The sequence below is a fragment of the Thermothelomyces heterothallicus genome (assembly GCF_042370625.1).
Source record: "Thermothelomyces heterothallicus CBS 202.75 unplaced genomic scaffold P884_scaffold_16, whole genome shotgun sequence".
In the NCBI taxonomy this organism is placed as follows: domain Eukaryota; kingdom Fungi; phylum Ascomycota; class Sordariomycetes; order Sordariales; family Chaetomiaceae; genus Thermothelomyces; species Thermothelomyces heterothallicus.
Window position 1 is genome coordinate 232,832 of NW_027192577.1, and position 23,998 is coordinate 256,829.

At 55.7% G+C, this 23,998-nt stretch overlaps 4 protein-coding genes and 1 non-coding gene across 5 annotated transcripts; 2 read left to right on the plus strand and 3 right to left on the minus strand.

The window, feature by feature from the left end:
• The first annotated feature begins 333 nt into the window (after positions 1–333).
• Positions 334–426, plus strand: P884DRAFT_t115. Its single transcript has one exon. It is a non-coding gene; the product is annotated as a tRNA-Lys (tRNA).
• A 1,383-nt stretch (positions 427–1,809) lies between these two features.
• On the plus strand, positions 1,810–4,475 carry P884DRAFT_226301 (glycerol kinase-like protein). Its single transcript, XM_069439648.1, has 4 exons — positions 1,810–1,941; positions 2,029–2,553; positions 2,655–3,655; positions 3,733–4,475. The coding sequence occupies exons 2-4, from the start codon at positions 2,228–2,230 to the stop codon at positions 4,149–4,151; spliced, it is 1,746 nt and encodes a 581-aa protein (XP_069296344.1). The 5' UTR covers positions 1,810–1,941; positions 2,029–2,227; the 3' UTR covers positions 4,152–4,475.
• A 2,608-nt stretch (positions 4,476–7,083) lies between these two features.
• On the minus strand, positions 7,084–8,561 carry P884DRAFT_36310 (nucleotide-diphospho-sugar transferase). Its single transcript, XM_069445854.1, has 3 exons — position 8,561; positions 8,150–8,470; positions 7,084–8,029 (listed from the first exon to the last, which is right to left on the minus strand). Exons 2-3 carry the CDS (start codon positions 8,249–8,251, stop codon positions 7,133–7,135), a joined length of 999 nt encoding a protein of 332 aa, XP_069296345.1. The 5' UTR covers positions 8,252–8,470; position 8,561; the 3' UTR covers positions 7,084–7,132.
• Positions 8,562–11,912: 3,351 nt separating this feature from the next.
• Positions 11,913–13,052, minus strand: P884DRAFT_36357 (uncharacterized protein). Its single transcript, XM_069445855.1, has 2 exons — positions 12,926–13,052; positions 11,913–12,411 (listed from the first exon to the last, which is right to left on the minus strand). The coding sequence occupies exons 1-2, from the start codon at positions 12,954–12,956 to the stop codon at positions 12,059–12,061; spliced, it is 384 nt and encodes a 127-aa protein (XP_069296346.1). The 5' UTR covers positions 12,957–13,052; the 3' UTR covers positions 11,913–12,058.
• A 4,556-nt stretch (positions 13,053–17,608) lies between these two features.
• Positions 17,609–20,123, minus strand: P884DRAFT_309819 (terpenoid cyclases/protein prenyltransferase alpha-alpha toroid; the record flags this gene model as incomplete). The annotated part of the gene is made up of 5 exons (XM_069445174.1): positions 17,609–18,379; positions 18,599–18,958; positions 19,080–19,197; positions 19,259–19,406; positions 19,467–20,123. 5 exons carry the CDS (start codon positions 20,121–20,123, stop codon positions 18,082–18,084), a joined length of 1,581 nt encoding a protein of 526 aa, XP_069296347.1. The 3' UTR covers positions 17,609–18,081.
• Between the last annotated feature and the right edge of the window lie 3,875 nt (positions 20,124–23,998).

Here is a 23,998-nt window from a genome sequence, read left to right on the forward strand (position 1 = left end):
AAGCCTTGCGTCCCATATCGTGACCCTGACAGGTCTTCCATGTGTGGTGTAATTGGCAAGAATCGGTAAAACAACAACACAAAGAAGTTTAGTGTAAGGTGGAGGCGTGGGGGTTCCCATGCGCGTGTGGTGGGACTCCGTATCCCGGGACACGTGCGAGGTACGCCGTAGCTACTGTGTAGTATTGTGCCGAACCGTTGGGTCGCAGGGGTATCATCCGTATCATTCGTGTTTGTACCCAGGGTACCGTAGCGGGAAAGTGTATTGTCGAGCGGGAAGCACCGGAATATCAAGCCTATTCCGATTCCACACTTTCAACAAACAACCTAGCCTGCCCGGCTAGCTCAATCGGTAGAGCGTGAGACTCTTAAATACTGAACTCACGGTTATATCTCAAGGTTGTGGGTTCGACCCCCACGTCGGGCTCAATTCCCGGCAACAGCGATTGCCTTCTTTTTTTCCCTCTTGGTGGGGTGGAAGGCGGAATGTGCAATTTCACATGATAGTTACTCGGGGTTTCATATTCTTCTTTTTTTCTTCGCTCTCGTAAGAGGAGGGAGAACCCCAGTCCATTCTTGCGCTCGTGATAACGTTACAAGGCTCGTGCCTTGTTTTGAAGATCCTTCATGAGACTCTTGGAGAAGGCGTGGAGAGGCGTTTTAACATTCTTCTTTCAATACCGAGCGTGGATCATGCAACTCGACCGAACGTGACCAAACCGAGGAGGCACCGGAACCACGGAACAGGCAGGGGAAACGGCAAAGACCTCCAGAGGGATGTGCACGCGGACGCAAACGCCGACAACTATCTGCAACCCCTTGCCAGTCTCCCTTCCTCCACGGGCTACGAGTCACTGAATCGTCGCATGCGCTTTCAGACCGCTGCCTTCTGAAATATTGGAATGAGTCTGCGGTGGAGGTCCAGACGGGCCGGGAGCACGCTTGCAATCGGGACCTGACTCGCCCGGTTTTAAGCAATTTCCACATGCTTTTGAACCCCGGCCTAAAGCCGGCTCGGGCGAGTCTCTACCGATATCAGCGCACCCCCTGCCTGGATAACCTGGGCAAGGTTACAACCGAGCTAGCTTTCGGCGTGGGTTGCAGTCTAGCTAAGCAGCACGTATGGTCAAGCTCCTCATGTCAAGTGACCGAGCAGAGAGCAGGCGTTCGGTCGTGTAGCTCGAGATCGGCAGGGTCTAGACAGCGAACGACCCAAAGGTGCTTTTAACGTGCAGTAGCATCCCGAGACAATTCCAATGTCAGGGGCAGCGTCCGGAGGTTACATATTAACGTTACCCCTGACGGCGCTGGATCGAGCGAAATCTGATGGAGGCGAGACATCAAGGGGCAGAAAACAAGGCAATTGGTTTCCTGCGATGAGAAAACGTCTGGGCTGTGACCCGACTGACTCTTAATGACGTGAAGGAATTGGGGCTGTGGGTGCAAAGCGACGATCAAGAAATGTCGATTTTCGGGAGCAAGTTCGAGACTCTATGAAGCGGAGTCCCCGGGGGGGTTGGTTATGTGCGGGGTTCTGAAATGGTGGGGTCTGGTGGCTTTGGCTTCCTGTAACCATACCGAATCCCGTCCCCCGCAAAAAACCCACCAATGGACAGAGCCGAGGTCCTTACAGATTGCAACCGGCGGGAGTGCCGCTTTCAGCCAGAAAAAAAAAATATGCCGGGAAACAGGCACGCTGCAACAAATCACCGGTTTAGCGAGACGTCCTGCCGGGACTGCGTTGAAAAAAAAAGGAACATGGCCGCAGCCGCATTGAGCGCGCAACCGAATTGGAGAGCACTGGTTCCTCGAGCCGTTTCGCTTGGAGCCATTGTTCCGTGGAAACCGCCAGCGCCACTCCAAGCGTCACAGCGGAGTAACATCCGGGGAAGCTGCAAGAGATCGAAGGTCGCCTTCTCTGGGGCGACCCATCACAATCGCTGTACGAGTAGCTAGGGCCACCCCCCCCTTTTCCGGGGGATGACGTACCCCCCTCCTATTGTCATCCTCCCCGATTCTGACCCCCCAGGTTAAACCCCCCCCAAAAAGCCCCGCGCCGGCATCCTTTATCAGTGCTACGCCGTCCGCAGTCGCGACCACCCTCTGTCCTGAATCGAATCCAAAACCAACACTTCCAACAACCACACCATCGCCCTTTCCAATCCAGCAGTCACCATCGACTCATCTACACATCCAAAGCAGCAACACCAACACACAACCAACGCATCATGGTTCAAGCCAGGGAACTAAATTCGGCCCGCTTCGAGGACACACTCATAGACGGCGGTCCCAGTCTCAACCTAGATGGTCTCTTGATGAAGCCCACTGCCGCAACGCCGAGGCGACTCCCGGACATCACAGCCAACCTCGATACGCACCACAAGGCACACCTCCCGCAGGGGATTCTCGAGACGGACGAGGAGAAAAGGCAGCACTGGTTCGTCGGCAGCATCGACCAGGGCACCACGTCGTCGCGTTTTCTCATCTTCAACGGCGAGGGCGATCCCGTTGCGAGCCACCAAATAGAGTTTGAGAATCTGTACCCCAAGTCAGGGTATGTATGCCCGGCTGCTACTCCGGCTCCGGCTCCGCCTCCTTCTCCACCTTGGCCGCGGAGCTACTGCACCACGACGGATGCTAACAAAGTCAATTCAGATGGCACGAACACGATCCTCACGTGCTTGTCAGCTCGGTCGAGGAGTGTATTGAAGGGGCGATGCGCAAGTTTGTCGATCTCGGCTACTCCAAGTCGGACATCCGGGCCATCGGCATCACCAACCAGCGCGAGACGACGGTAGTGTGGGACAGCGTCACCGGCGAGCCCCTGCACAATGCCATCGTCTGGCCGGACACGCGGACGAGCGCCCTCGTGCGCGAACTCAAGGCGCGCGAGGGTTCCGACGGTCTGACGGAGCTCTGCGGTCTCCCATTGTCGACGTACCCCAGCAGCGTCAAGCTCCTCTGGCTCATCCAGAACGTTGACGCGGTCAGACAAGCCTACGAGCAGGGCCGTCTTGCCTTCGGCACCGTCGACTCCTGGCTCATCTACAGGCTCAACGGCGGCGCAAAGGCCGAGAGGCCGGTGCACGTCACCGACAGCACCAACGCCAGTCGGACCATGTTTGTCAACATCCGCACCTTGCAGTACGACGACAAGCTCCTGGCTTTCTTCGGCATCGACAAGACAAAGGTCCAGCTCCCCAAGATCGTGCCGTCGTCAGATCCCGAATGCTTTGGCAAGGTCGCCAGCGGCCCGCTGAAGGACGTCCCCATCGCCGGCTGTTTGGGCGACCAATCCAGCGCCCTGGTCGGCCAGTGCGGCTTCAGTCCCGGGCAGGCGAAGAATACGTACGGCACGGGATGCTTCCTCTTGTACAACGTTGGAACCGAGCCCGTCATCTCCAAATACGGCCTGCTCGCTACCGTGGCCTACGACTTTGGCCGTGGCCGAAAGCCAGTGTACGCCCTCGAGGGTAGCATCGCCGTCGCCGGCTCCGGCGTCAAGTTTCTGATGGACAACCTCGGCTTCATCAAGAATTCGAGCGAAATTTCGGCGCTAGCTGAATCGGTGCCCGACAACGGCGGCGTCGTCTTTGTCACAGCCTTCAGCGGGCTTTTTGCCCCCTACTGGATTGACGACGCAAAGGGGACACTCTGTAAGCTCTCCTTTTTTTTGTTTTTTTTTTCTCTCCACTCCTGTGAAGATCTTGAAAGAACTAACAGTTTCTATCAGTCGGTGTTACCCACCACACAAACAAGGGACACATTGCTCGTGCCACCCTCGAAGCCACTTGTTACCAGACCCGCGCTATCTTGGAGGCCATGGAGAAGGATTCGAATCACAAGCTCGAGTCGCTCGCCGTCGATGGCGGCCTCTCCAACTCGGACCTGTGCATGCAGACCCAGGCCGACATTACGGGCATTCCTGTGGACCGTCCGCGGATGCGCGAAACCACAGCGCTGGGTGCCGCCATCGCTGCGGGCCTCGCTACTGGTGTCTGGAGGGAACTGGAAGACCTCAAGCAGGTCAACCGGAATGGGCGCAAGGTCTTCTACCCACAGATGGAGAGGGCCAAGGCCGAGAAGATGTTCAAGAAATGGGAGCAGGCCGTGGAGATGAGCAGGGGTTGGTGTCAAGATCAAGATCAGTGAGCGTTGGGTGTGCTGCTATCCGACGATACTAGCAGGTTTGCTTCTTTTTTTCCCTTTTCTCTCTCTCTCTCCTCTGTTCTCTCTTTTCTTCACGACCATGATGACATGTAGCGGGCCTGGTGCTGGTTTGGGGTATGTTTTCTTCGTTAGTTTCTAGTGCGTGGGTTCTTGGCTGGCATGTCTTGATACCCCAGTTACTTGCCTTTTTTTTTTTTGAAGTCATGCCTCGGCGATTGGGTGGAAGACAAGGATTGGGAAATGTACGGATGTACAGTACACACATACTTAATGGGATACACATAATGCATAATCCGCGTTACTCGTAACATTTGCACTTCTTTGGTCATGGGCGTGGCTGGAATACAGTCAGTCTCGGATCGTTCAGATTCTGACGCCTCACATTGTATGTTGCCGCTTAGTGGTCAGATTGAGCAGTGGTTATTCCGCCCTGGCCGAGCTCAGTTTGCTACATTGCTTGGGATGTACGGAGCATATTCCTAGTCTCAGTTCTAGAAGTGGAAACCTGTACGATATCTCTGCGGCCGCACCATGTTCGTGTATGTATGTATATACACATAGCGCTACTCAGAGGTAAGGGGTAAAGCCGCCCCTGATCGAGCCCAACGCACCAGCGAACGCTTACACCAAGTCGTCCCATCTTCCTGGCAAGGACTGTGCCTGTGTACCTGCCATGAACAGCCATGAACAGCTACCGTTTCGCCACCTTAACGCAGCCTTCCTACTATGACTACTGCGTCGTCCCCTCGTGTGGCAAGAACGGGTTGAGTTAATCTGGCGCAACGAATTCGACAGCGCAACGCTCACGTTCCGCGGTTTTGACATCACGGCGACATGTCGCAACGCTGGTCCCTCGGGATGCGTACATAATCTGGGGGCCGAGCTGGGGCTGGAGTGCGCAACTAACTCGCGAACTAACGGGACACTCGGTAGGGCCTATGCATATATATATATATATATATTTGGCAGATCGATAAACGACTTATTGACAGCCCTGCACACGCCCGGATTTACATCAAGAATAAGCGAATGGTGCCACCCAATGACGCTGTCTGGTTCCCACCGGCGATCTTTTACCATAGGGCGTTGATCTATATATATGTATATATATATATATATATATGTATAATATGTAAAAGATGAATGTACAGATTGCTGCTGTACGTGCTCCACGAACAAGGACAGGGCAGTATACGTACTGTACGTCGACGTTGTCGAATGATTAGCAGAAGAAGCAATCGGGAGCTCCCGTGGTTGGGCCTCGGGTAGTCCGTATGGCATCACAAGAACGAAGCAGAGCAGAGGAAGGGAGAAAAAGAACTCTCTTCTCCACAGAGCACACACATGACTGTCTATAGACACTGTAATATCTAACAACCTCGCCTCCGCTTTTTATCTATTGGCCACCGCCCGCTACGTATATCCAAGGCAAGTTGACCTCCGAGCCCCTGTGCTACGACGAGGTATAGCGGCTGCATCAAACAGCTTTGGTAATGTGAGATGGCGTAGTGTACTGTGCGTCGCAGCGGGGACAAGTTCTCTGGCGGCGGCTCGAAGCGCCCGATAACTTGACACGCTGGCTGGAGCCCCTGTTCCTTGCAGGGTGTATGTACTGCGTACCTGCGTACCATGGCGCATTACTCAGTCACAGGAGGGAGAAGGTTATGTGGCCTGCGCTGTCATGTCCACCGCAGTGCCTACAGATCGATCGCAATCGATCGGGGGCCGTTGATAAAGTAAAAAAAAAAAAAAAAAAGGTGGAACAATGTCCTGAGGAGGAAGAGGAAGTGCCGGGCTACACTAGCCCCCAAGGAACCGGGCACTAGCCAAGCTCATGCCCGTGTCTCGTCCTGATCTCGGGTGCGATCGCTCCACCCGGTAACAAGTAAACAAGTAAACATGTTGTTGAGGACGACGCCTCCCCAATCAGCCACCTCTCAGGACAAGCCCTCCCCACACCTGCTCCTCCTCCTCCTCCTCCTCCTGGTATCTCAGTGTTGATATGTTGTTGTTTTAACCTCCTGGAAGGGATGTCGGGGCCGCCAATGACTAACATATCGGCGGGGTGGATAGGTTCGCTGTCTATGGAAAAGGCGCAGTCTTCCTGGTTCTTCCTATGCCCAAAGGAAAGAACAGGGAGAGGCAGCGGAGTCTGTGGAGTGGTCGACCTCGGGCCTTGCTGCCCAAATTGCTATCCACCGGACCGGTCCTTGCCTCTTCCTGTCTGCGTCTGAGGAGCTTGCTCCGTCGTCATCCATCGTTCCCTTGTTTAGCACCGAGACGATCCGTTGGGTCCATCTGTGACGTTTATTACGCTACGAGAGTTTCTCCCATGTCAGCGCCGAGCTTGAAAATGCCTCCTGACCGCCGTTCCCATTGCCAGACCTTTTTCCCCAGCCAGTCTCCCATGACCGATGTGGACTGCAGGTGGTCATAAACCTCACTCATATAGGCACTCGACCCGCTCTACTCCTTGATGCACCCGTCCCAACGAAAACAGCTCGCACACATTATGAACGCCTATACCCATCTTTCCTGAAATGTCACCCCATCGGTAGAAGAAGGGGGGGGGGGGGGGGGAAATGAGCCACGACCTTCGCATCGTCCTATGTACGGACCAGACACGGTTGCTCAGCTCTCGGCGCCAGGTCAGTCAGTCGTGGAACTAGGTTTTGGCGTTGCTATGCCCCAGATGTTGACAAAGACGAAAAGCGTTGTTCTCGGTGAAAGAGGTATTCCTTTGGGATTCCGTGTTCCGTCCCTCCAGCTTCGTCCGGTAATAAGGATAAGGGGATCGCGGAAGTCAGATTTTTTTTTTTTTTTTGGTTTAAAAGCGAAAAAGCCGTTAGTATATCCCGAATTATGAATAAGATAAAAAAAGGGGTGAGACAGGAAGGCTTGGTGCCCCCCACCTCCCCCTCCCCAGGCCCAAAATTAAACAGGCAATCATGTAGCTGGTAGTTTTACATGATGATGGCGGGCACATCAACGTTGGACTTGATGGTCTTGTGCGGCAGGATGCTCCCGCCGTTGACGTAGACCTCGTCGCCGATGGTGACGTCGTCGCCCAGGACAGTCACGTTCTCGAGGCGGGCCCACTTGCCCACGGTGCTGTTCCAGCCGACGATGGTGCTCTTGACCCAGGCATGGTCCTTGACCTTGGATCCGGCCATCAGCACGCAGCGCTGCAGGCGGACGCCGTCGCCCACCACAACGTCCGGGCCGATGGTCACGTTCGGTCCTATCCTGCAGTTCTTGCCAATCTTGGCAGAGGGATCGATCAGGACGTTGCCGCCGTACACGTATGGCTCGGTGGACGGGGCGAGCAGCTTGGAGCCCTTCTTGGCGAGAGAAGAGAGATAGAGGCAGGTGCCGGTCAAGAAGTCCTTGGGCTGCCCGACATCCATCCAGTAGCCCTCCAGATCGAACGAGTGCAGCTGGCCGTCTGCCGCCATTGCGGGGAAGGTCTCCTGCTCGATAGAGGTGGGCCGGAGCTCGATGCGATCGAGCACCGATGTGTTGAAGATGTACATGCCGGCATTGATCCGGTTACCGACGAACTCGACCGGCTTCTCGACGAAGCGGTCGATGCGCGAGGGGTGGTTGGGCTTGTGGACAACGACGCCATATTTCGAAGGCTCCTCCACCTTGGTCACGACGATGGTGCCCTCGTCGCCGTGCGCCTTGTGGAAGGCAGCAAGCTCCTTCAGGGGGTACTCGCAGGTGATATCCGAGTTGAGCACGAAGAACGGGCTGTCGTCCTTTCTCAGGATGTTCTCGGCCAGCTTCAGGGGCCCGGCCGTGCCCAGGGGCTCGTTCTCGATCGAGATGGTAATGTTGATGCCGAACTGCTTCTCGTACTATATGTATCGCGTGGAAGGTGAGTACGTGTCCAATTCCTTGCGGGCCCCCTCTCCCCCTCCCCACTCCCCCCTTATTCTTCCTCCTTCTCGGCAGGGCGCTTGCGGGAGGGGACTAACTTCGGCGAGGTACTTCTCCATGATCTCAGGGCGGTAGTTCACGGCTAAGACAATATCGGTGACGCCGGCGTCCGCCAGAGCCTCGATCTGGTGCAAGATCATGCGCTTATTGCCGAACTCGACCAGGGGTTTCGGCAGAGTCAGAGTCTGAACGAGTGCGGGGGAGGTTAGCCGTGTCGGCGAGCATGCAGCAAATGCAAACGAGAAGATGGGGCAATCGCTGCGGGGAGGTCGCGGGAGCGTGTGGAGGCCGGGGATGATGCGGCGGAGGACGTACGAGAGGGCGCAGGCGCGTGCCAAAGCCGCCGACAAGAATTAAGGCTGTATGACGCGAAGCACGGTCAGCGTCAGCGTCAGGCCCGCGGCATGCAGAAGAGCGGGTGGTTGGGTGAAGAAGGGTGCACCACTTACCCTTCATTTTTGCTAATGTTGTTGAACGAGCGGGCTGGGCAAAATGGAGAATGAACGAGCGTAAGAAGGTAGAGGAGGGTGTAGCAGGCAAGCGGACTCCGAGTGGCAGATATTAAGAAGGGTAAGCGAAGGCAGGTAACTATTAGCAGCGGCCCTGGGATATAAGTTATCGCAAAGACCGGCACGAAAGTTGGAAGCCAAGGCCAGGTAGTCACGACTTGCTAAAAATGCGACGGAGAGAAAATGGTGAGGTACCCGATGCGATCACGAGATGTTGCAGCCGGAGGAGGTGGCAAGAAAGCGCAACGGTCCAGAAACGCGACGATAGGAGAAGGACACCTTTTGCTCAGGAGCCACACCCCCCTCGTCTTGCCTCCAGGCTGTGTCGCGCAAAGCTTAGCAGTGGTCTTTGACAGGGCTGCTAGGGCAGGTAAGAGGAGGGGGAGAGGAAGGGGGGGAGCGCCATTCGCTGGGCCACATGTCCCCTGCGCAGCCAATTGGCGTGCGCCATCTCTTCCATGGCGAGATTGGATCGCACCGCAGCACCCAAGATCAGTGGATCCCATAGCCTCAGTCTTCCCACTCAGGGGTAATTCGTGAGCAGCTCATACGCCAGCTCGTAGGCAGCTGGTCAGGGGCATCCAAACGATCCAATGCCTCCCCGGCGGACCATAGCACTTCTTTGTGATGGATGCCCTTGTGAGAAGGCAGTCGTTGCAAAACCTTCTTCCCCATCATCGGCCTCCACTACAGATTACTATGTACAAAAAGGCCGGGAACAAAAGCGAGTCCTGTGCTGAAAACGTGCCCCCAGCAGCTTTTGGCTTCTTTGTGCGATGTCCGAAGTTGGCTCTCAATTACGAGGTTTCAATCATTCCATACGCTTCGGGAAGAGACAATACCAACGGTGTTCCTCCCCACCCGACCGACATAAGGTGATTCTTTTCCCTGCGCAAAAACAAAGCAGCAACAGAACAGAAAATCAATAAATGGGAAAAAATAAATGAAAAAAGAAAGGGATGCCAAATGCTGATTGCCACTTTGCACACTGCAAACCGATCTGGTCTGCGAAGTAGATATGGGTTACAAAAGGTGACGACGAATCACGACGCCAGATGATGCAAACGCTGTCGCAAAGAGCCGACTCGGCGCAATCACGATCGCGGCATGTTGTGTTGCCAAGGGGGAAGGGGCCGAGGTCTCACTTTTATGAGACAGGAAAACGCGCGTCGCTCTCGGAGCCGCCAGGTGGGAGTGGGATAGCCGGTGTCTCGGGCCGAACCGTTCAAAGAAGCCTTATACTTCGTACCCAACACAGCTTCGTATGGTCGTTTCGCGTACACATACACTACAGTAACACGTGTGTCCGAGGTGCAGAACGGACCCGGGAGTGGAGACCGGTCGATGAAGGGCCCGGGACGGTCCCTCATTCCGGCGAATCCGGGGGGAGAGGAATGAACTTGGTCGGGCTACGGTTCCGTGGAATTCGCTTGCGCCGCAACTAACTACAGATTAACGTTACACAAGTATCTGACTAGATGGCCGGAGGCGGGCCCATCTTCCCCAGCCCCGTAGCACGCCGGCGAACCAAGGGGCGGCGGGTGTGCCCGGTCGAAAGGGCGTATTGTAATCCGTACGGAGTACTAAATGTACTACACACCCGAGGCCAGTCTTTCTCGTCGTGGGAACCCAAGAGCTTGGAACAGACTACGGCTAAGCGATGGAGGGTTGGGTCAAGTGCCGGGGCGGGTTACACCTGTCACACACCCATCCTCTCGCTGATCCCGCTCCGCCCATCCCGTGTCAACCCGCGGTTGGTCTTTCGGGACGCGGGTGTGCCCTGACGAGACGTACTGTTGGTCTCTACATCATACCTACACCCTGTACCGGTACCTTACATACACTATTGCTCTGTGGTCGTTGATATCTGCATGCAGTGTGGCATGCCGTGAGTGCGCGATGGGATCCTGACTCGAAGGTGCTTGCTACGTTCATTCGATGCTTTCTTGTTGACTGATTGCACCAACCATCATTGACAGTGGCGCGCGAAAGCCCCGTTGAGCCAAAATAGAACATCAGCAGAGATATCACAGAACGGTCAAGTCCATAAGCAAAAAGTTCTCGAGAACCTCTCTATCCGGTGTATTTCTCAAAGATAGCCTCCTCTGCTTCTTTTGAAGACGCATCATCATAATCATCGTCATCGTCGTCGTCAGTCGTTGTCGTCGTGTCGTCATTCATCATGAAAGAGCTCTCGGAAGTTGAGAGGAGAATGAATCCAAAGAACCCCCCCGTCTCTCGTCGCAGCCAAGACGATCCTTTCTTCCGACCTCTTCAAGCATCTCGCCCGTGAGCCAACTCTGGTGACAGGGACCGAGTCAAACCGAGGCCCTCCCTCCCTCAGAAAAAAAAATATGTGGCATAAAATGCCGAGGCAGAAGGTGCATAAAAGCGCGGTCCCGAGCGGCAAAGAAGCGCCTGCAATTGCCAACTGAGCCCTGATTGTGCCCAGAAACGCCCAGCAGAGATGCACTTCCGGGTTCCAGTTGGCTCGGCCCAAATCGGCCCCCCGTCCGGTCTATTCCTGCCCAATGGCCGAAATATTATGCCATCTCAAGGCTCCGGACCGCAAAAAAAAAAAAAAAAAAAAAAAAAAAAAAAAAAAAAAAAAAAAAAAAAAGGTGACTTGCATCGCCTCCTGTCCGACTGGTCCTGTAAAACCCAGCGGGTCCTGCGGGTTCCGAGGTGAGAAGCAAAAAGCCACGGCCATTCCCTGGTCTTCCCTCCGGAAGCAGAAGAGGGAAGAGAAAGCCACCCAACAAGCTGGCCCAAGCCGAACAGGTCGGACGTGGTTATCACGGAGGGAAAACTCGTCAAAAAGCAAAAATGCCGAATTTTGTCTAAATGGCGTCGTAGCAGGTCGTCAATCATGTCGTAAGAATGCCGCAATGAAGCGCTGTCTCTGAAGAGCGCAGATGGGAAAAGATGTGAGAATAAAAAATGGAGGGGAAAAAAATGAAGGAAAGGGCGGAGAGAAAAGGGACAAGAAAACAAAAAGTCATGTCTTCATGCCCCAGCCCAGTCTCCATGTTTTCCGGTCCCCCCAAAAAAGGGGGGGATTGCATGCCACCAAAGGGGTATATAATCCACGGCTCTTCTTCTCTGGATGTCTGTCTCGCCGCGTCGCCATGTTGCTGTGAAGCCATGTCCGAGTTTTATAGTAAAAAAGACGAAAAATAAGAAGAAGAAGAAGAAGAAGAAGAAGAAGAAGAAGAAAAAGGTCCGGCTTTGAAAAAGGAGTCTTTGAGGGGCACGCTCCTGCTCTTCCGTTGATCGGGACCGGGACCGGGACCGGGACCCAGACAGAGATTCCAAGGAACGGCGACATCTTGAGACGGGTGTTTCGACGGATGAACCTCAGTCCCGGCTCGGGCTGGGGGGTCCCCCGGGCCACGTCACACACAACACAGAAGGCAACGGCCGCTCCCGTGCAGGCGCTTACTCGAGCGAGGTGGTCGAGCTGCTGCTGGAGTGGTGGCTAGATCGGCTCCTGTGTCCGTGATTGGAGGAATAGGCGTGGCCGCGGCTACCCTTCCGGGCCCTGCGGCTGGACTCGTCCGCGGGCAGCCCCTGGACGATACCGTTGCGGGCCAGCATGCCGCCGTTGACCGAGAAGTTGCGGCAGACCATGAAGGCGCGCATGGCCGCGTTCTCCTGGGCCAGGCTGCCGGACTCGTAGGCCAGATCGGTCTGGTACTCGCGCCCGTTGACCAGCACTAGGCAGGTGTAGCCATTGCCGTCGCGGTAGCATTCGTACCTGGGATCGTGCCACCCACGGCGCCGGCAAAGGCCTGCAAAAAAAAAGCAGCATGGTTAGCCCCCCCTTTGTCTTCATCCTATACCCGTCGTCGGGAGAAGGGTGGGGAACGGGTTTCGAAAAGGGGGGTTAACGGGATATGGAGAACCGGGTGTGATAAACTTGGAGAGGTGAACCGATCTGCATGACAGCCCAATTCTTTTGAACGCCTTCAGCCCTACGGGGACGCATTGCACGGACAAGGGCCGGTAGCTTGAAAGGCGATGAGGCTTGGAGAGAGGTGCGAGTTTCAGGGGTGTGAGGCCAGGAACAGCATCTACAGACTTGGGTATGTGTGCGCGCGCGCGCGCGTGTGCGTGTGTGTTGGGGGAAAAAAGGGGGGGAGGGGGGCAGAGGGAAGGAGGCTGACCACGTGCGGATGCCCTCCTTCTCGGCTACACCCCCACCATAACGGGAGTGACGTGTGTGACACGGTGTTGACAGCGCGGTACGGTGGATTAATGAATCGGATTCCTTTTCCATATGCTGATGCATCATATAAAACTTACTCTCGAGGTACTGCATGTAGAAGCCGCCCATCGTGTCAATCGCTTCTCGGTAACCCAATGTGAGCGCTTCGTGGTCGATATGCCCGGTGATAGAGTGGCCAGGCACGGGTGACGCGAAAGTTGAAGAATGACAGGGAGGTGGGTGGCACCGTGAGCAGACTGCGGGCCGGGGGGGGTGCCGAGACTTGGTGTGATGTGCTGCAGTAGAGCCTGACCGAGGAGTGATGTGGCAGGAACACCCAAGGGGGAGGAAGAAAACGCAGGGCAACGTCGGAGTTGGGCGCTTTGTCTCACGAACGGGCGAGGGTGGTGTGAGCTGGGAGACTGAAGATGTTAACTTAAGGCTGATATGCTACCTATCCAAGGGGGCGATGCAGGAAGGGACGGAAGCCATGGGTCATCACCGGCGAGAGAAGTGCGCTTTATTGCGCTGAGGCAAGGAGAATGCGGGGCAGGGGATGGCAAAAATGCCCAGATCAGACTGATGCAACAAGGAAATGATGGAGAATTCCAGCGGAAGGAGGGAAGGGGTCGTCAGACGCATGGCCACTGGAAGATGCGGCTCAAAGTGTGACCCATCTTGATGTGCTGGCGTGCGTCGTTGCCAGTTGATACAAGCGCAGAGGCCGGGTCAACTCCACCCCAGTAACATGGGGGTGGTGCATCCACCGATGTAGCAGAGAGAGATCTCTTTTTTTCTTTGATAAGTCCGGCTAGCCTGGGTCGGGAAGAGAGACGAGGGTTAACCCCCCCCCCCTTTTCCCTTCCATCCTCCACATGCACGCGCATCCCGCATGTTCCTGTCCGAAGTTGGGGCCGGACCGGGTGTTGTTCTGGGATTAGCGGAATGTGAAGCTTCCACATGAAGCGGATGGCAACTGGTCGCTGACGCTTGAAGACCGGCGAGCGGTTGGCTGAGAGTAGTCGGACCTCGCCTTGGATGTTGCTACTGCCGGGTCAGATCTTGGTCGACACCCCACTCACCTAGTGAAGTCGGCGAATGCAGATGAAGGGATGTCCTTGTTTCGTCAGGGTCAGGACAGAGGAGAGCGAAGATCCTACGTTCTGCGTACATACGTACAAGTACTGTACATACATACATAAGTCGCCCACTGCGTACCGAGTATGCGCAGAAAAACTTCAGCGGCGACACAAGGGGAGAAATGAGCTGCTGCACGACATTCCCCGGCTATGTTGCAGTGTCATGCACCGCGAGATGTAGTGCCTAGTACAACAATGGTGCCGTCCACATTAATGAAAGTAATGATGTATGTACTTACAAATTCCGTCCATGGGTGTGGATATTTGAGCCATGCCTAGCCTCATGTCAAATGGTAAGAATTACTACATCGAACCACACAACAAGGGGCAGCGTGCGGCAGAATGACATCCTTTGCTGCTTGGTAGCTACTGTGTAGTACGAGGATACGAATGGGCAGCGTGTGGAGTAGGGTGAAGCAGCTTCGGTACTCAGGGAAACGGAAAACTAGGGAAGACGGAGGCGACCGGGTGAAATCTGCACAGGGTGCTTGTGTGGGCCATGCAGACGAGGTTCATGGGCGATTCGCCGACAGCAGTGTTACTATGTATTCCGTACACTACATGCCCATCACGTCGGCAAAGCAACGTTTGAAAGGACGGCGCCGGGGCCCTGAGAGCGGTTCTGGAAACATTTTCTTCGCTGACACGCAGCAGGCACTCGCCCGCGGGGTTGGGCGAATCACAGGATTGGTGTAGTGCAATCCGCAGTGCATCTATGTCCTCCGGAGACGATCCGCGATCGTGATCGTCTGGATGGCCAATGCCACTCGGCAACCCCCGCCCTTCCTGTCGGGCAACCAAGCAGCCAGCGGGGTTGGGTCGTGCGTGGGAGAGAATGACTGGCGTGAGGCCACACCACGAAGTCGGTGAAGGGCGATGAGGTGCATGAACAGTGGCTGGGGTCCGGGAACCCTTGCATGTTTTGCCTCTGTCCTTAACGGCGCGGGGCGGGCTGTGAATGGAGGATGCGGCCGCAAGGCGACTAGGCACGGGCCAACCTTGAACGCTCATGCAATGATGAGTTGGCAATGCTTCTTAGATATTAAAAGCAAGACTCCAAGTATGGGCCGAGCCGTGAGAAGGGGGGGGGGAGGGGGGAGGCAAAAACACGGCGAATAGACACCGACGGATGGTTGCACCGAAAGCACAATTCTGCGACCTGCGACCTGCGACCCGGCGTCGAGCCCCACGATGACATTTCGCCGAAGCGAGAGCGGAGTGATGGGAAGTTTTTGAGCTTCCAAACGGAGCCAATTGCCAAACGCCTGGGCGACGGACGGAATTGCGATGGCGGCACTGCAAAACGATTGACGACCTGGCCACAACGCCGGCGGCCCAAAAAAAAGTTTCAAGCAATTCGGAGCTCAAAGTGATTTGGGGAAGGCGGGCTGGAACAAGACCCGCCCGATATTGTCTCGGCGTGGGGCCAACCCCACCAGAACCACCAGAGCGGAAGGCACAGCAACGAGGGGCAGACGCAATTACGGTGGAAGCTACTCTCACCCTCGGGCAGGTAGTACCGCCTACCATAGGTACCCGGAGGTAAAGTACGGGGAGTGCCTCGGAGTAGGGACTTCGATACCGACATAGAAGGTACAACTGGAGGAAAACCATGAGCTCGGAAGACACTGCAGCCTGAAATCACCAGAACCTGGCCCCAGTGTTCCAACTTGGATCCCCGAGGCCTATTGTTGTCGCCATCGACGCGGGTTTCCGAATCCGGACGCGGAGTGGTTGGAACACGCTGGGCCTATGAGCATCACTATTTGTGAGAGACTCTTCTGGAAAGAATCGACGGCCCAATCCCGAGCGTATTTCGGCATCCAAGCTTCCAAAACAAACGTCGAGGAAAGGCAGGGCTTCCAATGGATGGACAGTCAGCTAGCTCTATCGTCCGTTGCCAACGGCGAATCAAGGGCCATACCTCGCAGTTGGCAACGCGAGAGATGTCGCACAGCGGGCAGAACGGCTTTGGCACCACTCGTTTTACTCCAGCAAGTGTACTCGAAGTGGGTTCTCCGAACTGCACGACCGACAGCGTCTACGTCGATGTGATGCGGTGTGCAGTGTATGTACGCAAGGTATGTATGTAAATTCAGCTGGGCGAGGGATCGAGGGATGTTTCAGAGGTGGTAAAAGGAGGGTCGGAAACGCAAGCTTGAACCCCGCAACGTCACTCCTGGAGGACTGATGAAGTAGGTCGTTTCATACTCGGGCACCGTTGAGAGCCTGCAATCAAAACTAGCAGGCAGGAATAAGGCCAAAACGGCCGGGGAAACCGGCCGGAGGAAGCGCAGGGCAGGAGCAGGGCACGGCAGACGGCATTGCCCGCGCGGGGCGTCGCAACCTCGACATTCGACCCCCTAATTCTGTCGCTATTCTGCTTACCTTGCAACCTCCGCCTCCCCCTTTTAGAACCGCCGTGGTCGACAAGGCGTTCAGTTTAATTCACCTCGCTCGCTCACATACATATCCGACCGGGTCCGACTTCCACCTCGAGAAGCTGTGCCGCTCGACACCTCATGCAACAGGTACCTGTTTATGCAACCTTCTGCCACAGATTTGCCATTGCGCAAGATCTCGGGGAGAGCCGCTTGCGCCGTCGACTTCCGGAGACGCGCTGGCACCCCTTCCGTCGAGGCTTGGCTCACCGGCCAGATGTTGCAGGACTACAGAAGTGGCCGCGTCCGAGGAACGAAGAGGGGAGGGGGAAGGACGGAAACAGCGTCGACAGATCGGGCATCTTGAACACCCACCATCACCTGGTCCTCGTCTCGGAGAGCAGGCAGCCCGGGAAGCCCAAGGGTAAGTGGAGCAGCTCTGTAAACCCAAGTCGTGTGTGTAAGCCAGGTAGATATGTACATACATACATACCAACCTATGGATGCGCTCTGTAAAGGAGCCCAATGGACAAGAGTTGACTGCCGTGGACGCGTCGCAGCCCAGCGGCCCCAGTTGACGAACCGGATTGGTGCGTCTTAGGGGCATTTCTTACCTCCGCCGATGATGGGTGGTGATAATGAACCCAGTTTCTCCCTCAGAAGGCCTAGACATTCCACTTTTGCCTGGCTTCTTCGCGATATAGCAGGTGAGAGCCGGAACTACATGTATTTGTTCTTCGGAAGCGGCCGCCCGACTGGGCCTCCGTATCTGCGTACCTCAGGTTATATATCAAATCTGACGGGGATCAAAAGGGAAGAAAACAATGGATAAAATCCAGGAAGAAGGCGCTTGGATATTCTAGCTCCCGATCCGTGATTCTGATGGCCGACCACGCCTTGGTCATGCCTACCGGCCGCCGAGTCGGCCGCCGCTGCACATGCAGCACCTGGTGCTATCCAAGGTAAGCCGTGCAAAAAAAAAAAAAAAAAAAAAAAAAAAAGGCAGAGCTGATTAGCAGCTGCTCTGCTGTTTCCCCGCAAGACCTTGAAGCGCCGTCTGAGCTACGTCGTTGGTGGGTTTCCGCGCATATCATTGTTGACAATAGTGCAAATCATGTAAACGAACGCGCGCGCACACACACACATATACGCACTCACTCACATGTATGTATGTACATGGGAGGGCTTTGGTTCGATGCTCCGCCGTATTCAATCTATGGTTATATCAGCAGCTCTCACTATACAGAGTACTTGAATATGTATGGACAAGGAGCCTGTGTAAGGTTTGTGACACCCATGTAGAACGGCTCATTTGACACGTTATGATCCCCTCACTGTCTCAGCTTTCGACGGGTTCGATACGTACTCTACGGACCTCTTGGGCCGAACGCCTACCACCCAGTGGCCAGGGCAGCAATGCAGCATATCCCATAGGCTCGCTCATTCGCATGGTGGGCAAGTGAGCGTGCACAACTACAGAGAAAACCGGCTGAGGTTGAATATGGCGAGGTGCATTCTGCTGTCTCGATTGCCAGCCCTCTCACCTTCCCTCCCCAGCGACTCATCCCAAAACAGACAAAGAGAAAAACAGGGGTGGGGAGTGGGGGAGACGGCGGACAGGGCAAAACAAGATAGACGGACAAACGACCTTCGCCCCCCTAATCCGCGTTCCTCACTATGTCAACCCAGCTACTAGACTCACCTGAGCTAGGTCCCACCGTCCGTATTGTCCCTTTAGAAACCCTGCTTCCTATCAAAGTACTCCTTCATTGCCCTTACGCACGGCTGCGGGATGGCATAGACCGGGTGGATCGGGCGCACGCGATCCTTGCTGTCAAAGACCTGTGGACCGTCGAGGTAGGGCAGGACCGCCCACGCCGCTTCCATCGCCCCCTCTGCTGCTTCTTCCTTTTTGAGCTCGTTGCTGTCGTCGTCACCGTCGTTGTCGTCGTTAAGCTCGTCTAGCTCCCACTGGTGCTGGGCGGAGCTGAGACCTGAGAGGACGTAGCAGGAGTGGTAGGCGTCTGACAGCCTGTGTCTCTCCTCTCCCCCGCTCAACAAAGGGGGGGGGGTGTGTGTGTGTGTGTGTGTGTGTGTGTGTGACATGGCACATGACAGAGCACGCACGGGGATGAAGTGGCGGGTTCTGCGGACAGAGAGAGGGGAGAAGAAACAAAATGGAGAGTGGGGAGCGGGCAACCGCGGAAGGGAACAAGTGGCGAGCGGCAACGTGTACCATGACAAAACTTACTTTCCCGGTTTATCGCGCAATCCCCCCCTTTTGGTCTGGTCTTGACAGCAGCAGAGAATGTAGCGGATCAAGCCTTCCCGGTTGAATAGGCTCTCGTCTGCCGGCGGCGGCCTATGCCTGTCGGTGATGGTGGTGGTGGTGATTGTGGCGGCCGGGCCGCCTGCGGCCATCGGCCCACTGCTGCTGCTGCTGCTGCTGCTGCTGTTGCTGTTGAGACATGCCTCGATTAGGGGAAAGCACCCGCCGACCCAGTGGCTGTAACAACCATCGACCAGCTTGTTGGTGCGCCCGGAGAAGCCTCCCTCGGGTGCGTACTGCCGAGCCGACAGCCAGGCTATCAGTCGTGGAACATTTAGGTAGCTATCATCACCCGTCGGTCGTCTCGTCAGCATGTCGTGCTCCCATTTTTGCCACGAGCGGGTGGGCAGACTAAGGGTGGATGCAGAGCTACCCTCCCATCCGGAAACGCTGCGGAACATACCTAGAAATGCTGCGGCCCGGGTGGTCTAGCAGCGCGAGGCAACCAAGCGCGCAGAAGGCGTATGCCCCGTGGGCCTCGGCGTTTGGCTGACCCGATATGCCGCCTTCATATGTCTGGCCTGGATGGGTTTAGCAGGCGGTCCGCGGACTATCGACGACCATTTCATCTCTCCTGCTTACATCTTTGTACGTAATCTGCGACTCCGGTAAACAGATTTGCGCTGCTGTCTCCCGTGTACGCAGGGGACTCGGGCGTGAGATCCAGCGGGAGGCGCAGTAGCGTGATGATGACCGCTGCGCAATATGCCCCCCTAATGATTTTTTTTTTCTGCGGTTAGCTCGGTGTCTGCCACCACATTATCATCAACGCCCAAGGTTACGGGTCGACATACCTAATGTCCTCCTCGCCGCCGAGGCAAACCTGGAATCCGCCATCTGGCTGCTTCAGACTGCAGAGCCACCTCCACATCGTCTTCCGATCGACGACCTCGTATGCTTCCTGGCCTCCGACCAAGGCGAGCGACAGAACGACAGCGTAGGTCGTCGCCAGGTGAGAGAGCTGCCTGCCGCCGCCGCCGAACCCGCCCGAGTCATTCTGCATGGAGCGCGCCGTGGCCACGATGGCGTCCCTGTAGGACGCGACGTCCTCCCCGAGCATGGTCAGGGCCGACAGGCACCAGTACAGGAACCATGGCCTGCTGGCGTCGGCGGCCACGAAGCGGCCAGGCAACCTTCCCAGACATTGGTGCAGGAACCTGACGTGCCTGTCTCGGTCGAGCCGCGGCACGCCGTGCTCATTGTACTGGAGCTTCTCGTCCTCTCCGCTCAGGAAGGGGAGGCACGCCTCGATGGTCTCGTCCTGGACCGTGGACGTAGCCGTGACCAGCGGATCCCGGACGGGCGGAAACTTGGTAAAAAGGTCTGGGATCATGATCCCTGCCGCTTTCCTGTCGAACTCGATCTCTTCCTCCTCTCTCTCGCTCTCCGGGCTGCGCAGTGCCGGGGATGGTGATGCTGATGGACGTCGCTGCTGGGCCGCTGCCATCTTTTTCCACGGAAACGCAACGGCTTTTGGACGCATTGAAGGCCTTGCTTTGTTTTCGCGCACGCTGCGATTCACTGGATTCTCCGGATTCTCCCACGAGGAGGGGCCAGGCCGGAGAACAATAGTTGTGACGACCTCCTTGTTAACATTATTCTGTCATGCCACAAATGGAAATTGGGGAACGACGGAATAGCTCACCTGAAATGTGTTTGCAGCATTCCGAGCGTTGTGATTGGGCTCGCCCCAGCTGCTTTTGACGTTGTGGGTTGTGCGCCAAGACCACTCTGGGGCGGCTGCCAACGAGAAGCGCGGGAAGGCAACCTCCACCTCCCAAAGCGGGCTACCAGCTTCTTCCCTCCTCTCATATACGCAGTGTGTCTTCATTAGCAGTTTGATGGTGGACCCCTCGCACACTGCTGACATTACTTTTGCGTTCTTTCTGTTTTCCTTTTCTGTTCTTTTCTCTACTTTCCTTCTGTCCCACGAAGTCCGATAGGATGTTCGCAGGATCAGCGTTAGACGAAGCGCCGTTTGGCTGCTCTGATTGATATCCTCCTTCGCTTGCCACCTGTCGCCCGCCGAGTCCGGACCGGAGCCTTGAAGGAAATAGGATGGCCGGACGGTATCCCGACCACCGGCCCGGATTTTGAATGTGCTCGTCCGAGTGGACATGCCGACATGTCTCGACGTACTCAATCGACCTTGTCTACCTCCGTTCTCCGTACGGATACCTCGGTACACTGACACTACCGCCAAGTTCGAGTTTCTGCCGTGCGGCAATCGGTCGACTCACAACCCTGGCACAGTTTTGCCCCTTCTTTAGCTCGTCATAAGTGTATTAACTCATCCGAGTTGGACTGTGCATATATGTATGTAGGGATTACATACACCAGTACCGAGTAAGTGTCCTCGCTTACACTAACAGTGAGAGCGCTGAAGAGGCTCCAGCGTGTTTTGGGGCATGTCCGCGCTTTGCTCAACGAGATCTCTCCCGTCCGCCAATGTTGCCGGCAGATCAAACAGATCACCGAAATGGGTGGTCCCGGTTATCCGCCCCGAGCGGCTAACCTGCGGGGCCCTGAGACACGGCATTGCACTATTCGGAGATCGACGCCCAATTTAGGGTAGGGAGTCCATCAACTTCCCCAAAACGCAATGCAGTAACAACAAGAGAACGGCGAGGTATGACGGGATGTCATGACGCCATTTGACCTCTCACATCATGTTCACCTGACAAGCCGGCAATGCCGTTTCCAGGCTGGGTTGGCATTCAACAACGACCGGGGCCTCTTTTCACTAGGCTTGAGTTATGTATGTATGTAATCCGTAACTACATGCCATAACTACATCCCTAGCACAATTTGCACAGACTTGCGTATTTTCACCCAACCCGATTGACCAGTCGTGTTGGAGGCTCTCCAGAGCGTCTCTCTGCATAGTTACGCCGGGATATCTTTCGGGAAGTTCCCCGGCAGCCGCAAACTACCTCCGTACACTACACACGCTGCGGGGCGCAGGGCACACACCCCCGACAAGGGGTTTGAGCATGTGGCTCATGTCCCTGGAGAACTATCTCAGGAGTGCATACTTATCCAGTCCACGCACATATCCGGCCAATCCAGATCAGGAACGACTCGCCATCCAAGCTGGTCTGAGTAAGGATACCACGCAGTAGTGTACAACACATACACTACTGGACACTATCGTTGTTAATATGCGTACTGCTTTGAGCGGCAAGCGTTGTCGCGCGGCAGGGGGGCCAACATCTTCCATGAACGAAGTCGTGTCTTGTTGTCTACTTCTAACTGTCTGGACGGAACTGCTCCCACGGCTTGTGGTCGAGAGGAGTCTCTTCTCTCGTTGGTCTCCTCGGACCAGATCCGACCCATTGGCTCCCATGACCTCGTGCGTACGGAATACGGAACACATAGGAGGATTATGAGAAACCAGCAGACAGTGCTGGCCACCTTGCCAGATGTGAACATGATGGTGGCGGTAACTGGTGGAGTCCCGCTTGTGCCCGTTGATCGAGACCCGAGCGCAAGGAGGGGAGCCTGGCGATTGTATGCCTGGATGCGGATAACGCTGCACTAATGTACACTAGTCTTAACTGAAACTACGGAAAATATAACTAGTATTTACGCCTCGGCTGCTTCTCCGTCCCTCCTTGGGTGGGATCGTCGGGAGGCTTGCCTGGTCAACCCCAGGGTCAGACTGGGTTTGTTTCCGTTGAAAGACCGAGAAATGGAAGGCTCTCGCTCGATCCGGGCTCGGGCGTTGGTGGCTTTGGTTTCAGCCAGAACCAATTGGCCATCCCACGTGCTAATCGTGTAGTGTATATATAGAGGTACGAAAGGCGTATGAGTTTCGCAAAGTTCGAGCTCTTCGGAACCTCGAGCGGGACCGGCTGTTCCCGAACCCGAACTCTTGAGCTCTTTGAGCTTCTCACAACTTGCAAGGGTTCCTGAGCCGCTGGCAGGGTCCCACCCCCAGCGGGATCTGATAGCCGGCGCACAGTAAGAAAGGGCGACCTGGCACGCACTAAATACTTTCAAGTACAGGACCGTACTACACAGAGTGCTCACCAATCCGAGAGTAACCCAAGGGCTGCTTGAATGGACGAGGGCGACGAGGCATGTAGGAAATGGAGTAGTGAACAGAGAATGAGCACTTATTTTGATGCTACTCCGTCCTTGGTGTAGTTAGTGCACTTGCCGTGTTGAAATCGGTGTTTTCGTGATACTCTCCTTGCCGAACCAACCAATCAGAAGGGGCCCTCAATGCCAAATAGAAACAATAACTCGAGTTCATTACATCCTCTTGACGGGCAGGTGCCTTAATTGAAGAGAAGTTCTGCACGTACTCCGTATGTACATACGTTGGCTCTCAACGTACACTTTCAAGACCGTCCGGTTACGGTTTGCACGAGTGTAATCCGTAGGCATTGCCGATTGAAGGCCGGGCAGAGCGGACGCTTCCATGACCGGAACGGCCGTCGGCAACTGAATCAACCGAACAGATAACTCGGAGCGAAGTAGGCAGGACGCCATGCCCAAGGCCCCCGAGACGTTACACAGTGCTCTGGGGTTGGAATGAACTGCACTGTACGGATGGATGGATTACGGAATTCTCTGCGTTGTTGGCGTTGTGCTGGACCAACGGCGAACTCGCCTCGGGCCGTGCTGTCCAGCCAGATCACGCACCAAATCGAGAGAAAGCAGGCGTGCCAGTGCCAGGGTCTGGTGGGCGACAGTCTAGGTACCCCACCTCAGCCACTGCAGCAGAATCCAGATTCGACGATTCAAGGCTCTAGGAAATGCAAGACTCGCCCCAGGGTTCTTGATCGAGCAACAGTGGCCGTCCCAACCGCCCCGTTTCCTTGGCGTTTTCCTCGGAAGCACTCCCGAACAAGTGGAACAAGTGGGCGGAGGAAGGCAATGCAACAACCCAAGGTGCTTTGGTATCTTCCACGTCGTCATGAGGTTCTCTCCGGAGAGTTCTGGGGCCCGACGAACTGCCTGGAAGAACCGGTTTGAGCCAGAAACGCCAATGGCATCGTTCGACGAAAGCACGTTGGGAAGCTTGTTTTCTGCATCTGAATTCTCTGAGCATCCAGGTCTCAAGGCTGATAGTTCTTGTAATCCGTGCGCACGACGCATGGGAAATGTGGAGGTAGGCCCTGTAACTACATAGTAGTGGAGTTCGAAGGCTGGCGCTGAGCTGGCGGGGCTGGGAAAGGTGCAGGTGAACCACTGGGAGAAAGGCAGGTCTCAGTACAGTGCGGCGCGGCGCAACCAGGACGATCCCGCGCTGCAAAGTTCGACCACTCATGGGCAACCTGGTAGCCGGTGATTGGACGATAGCGCTCTGCATCC

Excerpts from the sequence above, each read along its gene's own strand:
- P884DRAFT_36357 (XM_069445855.1), bottom strand. The coding sequence starts at position 12,956 with ATGGGCGGCTTCTACATGCAGTACCTCGAGA. Across the intron at positions 12,412-12,925 it reads CTACATGCAGTACCTCGAGA|GCCTTTGCCGGCGCCGTGGG; the intron begins GTAAGTTTTATA and ends TTTTTTTTGCAG.
- P884DRAFT_226301 (XM_069439648.1), top strand. The coding sequence starts at position 2,228 with ATGGTTCAAGCCAGGGAACTAAATTCGGCCCGCTTCGAGGACACACTC. Across the intron at positions 2,554-2,654 it reads AATCTGTACCCCAAGTCAGG|ATGGCACGAACACGATCCTC; the intron begins GTATGTATGCCC and ends AAGTCAATTCAG. Across the intron at positions 3,656-3,732 it reads CGACGCAAAGGGGACACTCT|TCGGTGTTACCCACCACACA; the intron begins GTAAGCTCTCCT and ends AGTTTCTATCAG.
- P884DRAFT_36310 (XM_069445854.1), bottom strand. The coding sequence starts at position 8,251 with ATGATCTTGCACCAGATCGAGGCTCTGGCGGACGCCGGCGTCACCGAT. Across the intron at positions 8,030-8,149 it reads TGGAGAAGTACCTCGCCGAA|TACGAGAAGCAGTTCGGCAT; the intron begins GTTAGTCCCCTC and ends CGATACATATAG.